Here is a 5,000-nt window from a genome sequence, read left to right as displayed (position 1 = left end):
AAAATACTGTTTATCTGCATCTTCCAACATTGTTTGGGGGGGAGGGGGGTGGTACGCTCCAATTGTGACCCCAAAAAGCCAACTTTACTTGGAATACATGATTATTGGACAGGTGTCCCAACTACTTTTGACCTGCATTGTAACTTAACTTAATTTATCAGTAATTTTATGGGAGTGTCCCCGATTAGTCGGCCTCCGGGCTGCCTAGAAGTTTTAGAAACTTAAATAAAGTTTATTGATTGACCGATTGATTTTACCTGAAGCGGGAAGCAGCACGTTGCTGCTTTTCATCAGTAAAATCATTAAAATAAACCACGAGTGGCCTCTGCCATTTTGTTGAAATGCTTAGACGCGGGAAATCTGGAAGGAGTGCTTTAATTGGCCAGACGCGGCTTCCTTGTGCTTATGCTGCGTTTCGTTTTCACACGATGCAAGCGAAACCAAGCAAAAGCGAGAGTAAAAGTAAAAGGAATTGTGCTTTTCCTTACGCCAACCCCGTTTTCACGGTGAAATAAGTGAAAGCTAGGCTTAAGTTGTCGCACACTTCTGAAAATTTTGTTCGTTATCTATCGAGAAAAAGCAAGAAAGGAGCTAATTCCAGGAAATTTCTTTGATTTTTGACGCTAAATCTCTCTAATAGTGAACGTTTTGGAGCTGGCGGAGTTACGATATTGCATACACTGTCCCGTGTCAGTTTGGGGTACTTTCAAGGTGATTTTCCAATCTCGGCCCCAGAGCTCTTCTCTTGACTGAAGGAAAGAAGAGCTCTGGGTAATTCTGAGACAGAGGTTATTCTCTTTGGTTTTCGTGAAGAACAATCAAAAGCGTCTCTAATTGGTGCATTCATGCTAGCACGAGGAGTGAGCAGTCGCTGTAAGGTTTGTAAGGTTCAAAAAACCGATTTTTGGCCATAAGAACCCAACGGCGCATGTTCTCCTGCATAGAGTTTCCTAGAGCCTTGGGTCGATCCGAGGCTCTGGTGACCGTCGAGAATGGGTGATTCCCTGGTATTGTACTGCGCATCCTGTTCTGCGCATAAGACAGCGTTGGCCACGTTCGTATTCAGGCATGGCTACGAGGCTTTATGGCCTAAACAAAACAATGTTTAAATTTAACCATAAAGACTCGTAGCCATGTGTGAATATTGATATATCGAACGTGGACAAAAACATTTCAAAATGGCGACCTTTCATGCGGGAAAGCTCGCTAGAAAGAAGAATCGTCCTTTACAGAGCATAGCAGTAAAGAGCAGAATAGAAAACTTTTTAGACTCTCGCAAAAAAAAGTCGAGTGATAGCCTTGCTGATGTTTAAATGTCATTTAAGTCCGAGAGTGAAAGTGAAACCGCGCTATCGAGGAGACGTGTTGTCGAGGGGTCGAGCTCGGTTTGCTTTCTAATTTCTCCTAAACGAGGTAGGTGACCTATTTTTATTTTGGCATAATTTTATTCTCTTACTCCTCCTCTTGTGCTGTAAATCTTAAAAAAAATTACGATAGAAAAAAAATTACAGAGAAAAAAGTATTCGTAGCCATCACTCATGGACACAAAATGCACCCAAGGAATATTCGTAGTCAGCCCCTTTTCATGGCTTGTGCCTGTGCCATAAAACAAACATTAAATTACTCCTTTTGAACAATACAATACACCTGTTTGTTATTTCAAGAATTACATCAAAGCTGTGCTTCCTGTTCCTGCAAAACGTAGCGTGAACCGATGGAACAAACTTGTCCTTGATAGATGAAGTCGCAATGATAAAATGAGTCACTTGAGCAAGTTATATCTCCCAAACGGGATTGGTGACTTATTTTTTAATTGCACATTTCGAGTCACTTTAATATAGGGAACAATCGAGAAAAGTTCAAAGAAAATGTTACAACAACTTCTGTTACTAAGGAATCACCTTAAGTTATATATTGTATTTTTTAGAGCTAGCCTAAAAGAGGAAGTTTGTTTCTTAACTTGCATACACGTCAATTATTTTATGAGGATAAATTCGCTATAGCGAATAGTGCAAATGAACAGGGTGTCATCTGACGAGACCATTTCAGACGAAAAATGTCGTGAACGTCATTGAAGCTAACAACAACAGAACAGTCGACGCGTTGTTGACCAGAAAGCTCCGGCATTGACCTACAAAACAAAGAGAGATTTGGTCAATCAGAGAATTGTTGGCTTCCCTCTGAAACCTTTTATAAGAACGCTGCTAAACAGTGTATTATGAAGGGGGCGCGGCTTTCGTAGAATTTTTGTGAAGGATTTTTTGCGTGTCTCGGAACGAAGTAACTGGAAGGAGGCTAGGACGACCCACTTCCGACGTACCTCCAACAAGAGCGGTTTTCAATTGATGATACACCAGCAGACGGAGCATTGAAAAAAGCCAGTGAACTCGTGAAGCAAAAACATGCAAATGTGTATAAGTGAGTGATGATAAAAGGGAGTTCAAGATAAATGAGGACGACAACAAAGACAACGCCACAGAACAAGAATATTATTGGTTCTTTCATGTAACAAGACTTGGACAACAAAATTTCGGTAGTCTGAGGAATGTTTTGAGTCCAATCGTTTTGTTATCGGACAAGCATCGAGTGCCGTTGTTTATAAGATACTCGTTCAATGAAAAGAGAAGTCGGGAGATAGCTACAGAGCCCGTGCTTTTGCATAGTAAATTTGCGTTTTCGAGGTGTCCTTGTTGCAGGCGCCGTCGTTGTTGCGCGAACTCCCTTCTATTATCATCATCGCTGCCGCTAGTGCTATAACAGTTGTTTTGCCTTTGTCGAGCAACTTTTTGGCATTTATCACAACTCAATCATACCGACATAGTTTTACACATACCAGATGTGGTGAAAGTTGCTTTGAATCCCTTGTATGTGGTGGTAGAATTACTGTCGCTCTTAAAATGCACCCAAACCATGTTCCCGGCGCTGAGCATGTCTTGTGGCTTATTGGTGCCACACGTCGGCCTAGCAAGGATGGCTCCATAATTTGCTTCAATTCCTCTCACCAGATTGCTTAAATCCTTGAAGTAAGCCTCTCTGACCTCCAAGTAGTCGTTTTTGCAATACTCGCTTTGTTCTAATTCGAATTGATCGCTGAATGTGATTTTAATCTGATGTCCTTCTGGTGCGAGAAGAAACCACTGCCACTCGAAGTTCGCCGGGTAGTTCTTTGAGCCAAATTTTGGAGTGTTAATCTCACCTTCGGAAACATTCAAGTAGGATTGTCCTCCGCCGGCTACAAAGATAATGAAAGCCCAACATAATTAAAATTAAGGCGTAATACAAAGGTATTTTGCGTAAAAAGAGCGTTTCGGTTATCTGCCCCACTGACATTTCGATCGTCAATAATTATTTACCTGGAGGCCTTTCTGAATGTGAGTCGCTTCAAGTGTATTATGCTTTTCTCCGTAGCTCTTTCCTTAGTTCTCGACGCTATTTTTGACAAGGAACAGAGCTCATTTTCTACAATTTGCCGTAATGAAATAGATCACGAGCAGTCCTTCTCTCGTCGATTGGTTAGTCGACAGGGACAAGAGAAAATGGCCGCGCGAAATCGAGATTCGAAGAGGACATGTTTATCTAAAGCATTTGTTGGGGTGCATTTGAGGGTGCAGGGATGGCGCAGTGGTGAGAGCACTCGCCTCCCACCAATGTGGCCCAGGCTCGATTCCTCGACTTGGCGTCATATGTGGGTTGAGTTTGTTGGTTCCCTACTCTGCACCGAGAGGTTTTCTCCGGGTACTCCGGTTTCCCCTCTCCTCAAAAACCAACGTTTGACTTCTTGCGTTAATTGCCAATTTCACTTTACAGTGTCCTCAATTAGTGCTTCAGCGCTAAATCTACTAGACACTTAAATAAAGTTCCTTTCCTTCCTTTCCTTTCTTTGTTCAGATAATCGACCCAATAAGACTAATGGCTCTGCACGATTCACACATGCGTGTCACATATTGGTACTCGAATAAAAGCCAATAAATCTTCCACAGGCGGTTTAAATACTAACACGGGAGGAGTATGGACAGTTTGCTATACGTGCGAGGTATAGTGAATCAGTTCTATTTCGCTCAGATTTCGAAAATCAAGTCTACATTAACCCTAAAAAAAGATAAGGGTTTGCGTGCCTCCATGGCTGGTTTAGTCCTTACTCACACAGGAGTAACAGAGCTGTTTACATTACGACATTGACCACCCCTCCCCAGAAAAATCGGAAGAAAAATTCATTCAGGCTATGAAAGGCCATTGGTTTGCAGACCACGACAAAGAAATATTCCCGGCCTTGCTTGCCGCCCGATTGTTTTCCAGCGTCATACCCCTCTTGTGGGTGAGGTCAAGAGCCAAAAACTAACACACTGTGTGGTTGGCCGTAACCACCATGGACGTCCCACAAACGGATAAAGATACCACGCAGCATGTCACAACCTCAATTTTCATTAAATCGGTATAGGATGCAGCTTAATTGTGTTAATAATAAGAACAATAACAATAATGATAATGATGATGATGATGGTAATATCTGGGAACTATTTCGAGGAGACCAGAGGACTACCTGAGAATGATTAATGCTGGGGTAGAGTTGGTAAAACTTCAGAGAACAATCTTGCTGGGATCAGCAAGGATCATCTGAAGAGTTCTTCAAGCCTAAAGTTACTTGGTACCACCTGATAAAGGAGCTAAAATTTCCGGCATTACCATATCTGTCATAAAGCATTATGATAATGATAACGATATACTACGGACTTACTATCAGATTTGACAATATACAAGATTTGAAGTCCGTTTTAATGGGAGATGACAATAACGATGACGATGACGACGATAATGAGGATGATGATGATGATGGGATTAAAGACAAAGCAATACTGACTTACCATCAGATCTAACAATATACGAGAATTTAAATCCCCTGTAATTGAAGGAGTCATCTGATTTTAAGCGTATGTAGAAATTTTCCCCGAAATATGTTCGAAATAGTCCGTTTCCAACCAGCCGAGTTTGGAAATCCAAGA

The 5,000-nt window shown here is 41.7% G+C and overlaps 1 protein-coding gene across 2 annotated transcripts in view; it reads right to left on the bottom strand.

The window, feature by feature from the left end:
- Window positions 1–1,777: 1,777 nt before the first annotated feature.
- Window positions 1,778–5,000, bottom strand: part of LOC138036222 (bone morphogenetic protein 1-like) — a 28,107-nt gene continuing 24,884 nt past the window's right edge. For both annotated transcript variants that reach the window (XM_068882572.1, XM_068882573.1), the window contains 3 exons: window positions 4,863–5,000; window positions 2,834–3,232; window positions 1,778–2,131 (listed from right to left, as the gene is read on the bottom strand). The exon at window positions 4,863–5,000 is cut by the window's right edge and continues 113 nt beyond it. In XM_068882572.1, coding sequence (XP_068738673.1) covers window positions 2,046–2,131; window positions 2,834–3,232; window positions 4,863–5,000 — 623 coding nt within the window. In that variant the 3' untranslated portion in view covers window positions 1,778–2,045. The remainder of the gene's footprint in view (window positions 2,132–2,833; window positions 3,233–4,862) is intronic.

Source organism: Montipora capricornis, unplaced genomic scaffold (assembly GCF_036669925.1).
Source record: "Montipora capricornis isolate CH-2021 unplaced genomic scaffold, ASM3666992v2 scaffold_468, whole genome shotgun sequence".
Classification (NCBI taxonomy): Eukaryota; Metazoa; Cnidaria; class Anthozoa; order Scleractinia; family Acroporidae; genus Montipora; species Montipora capricornis.
This window is presented reverse-complemented; position numbering and strand designations above follow the sequence as displayed.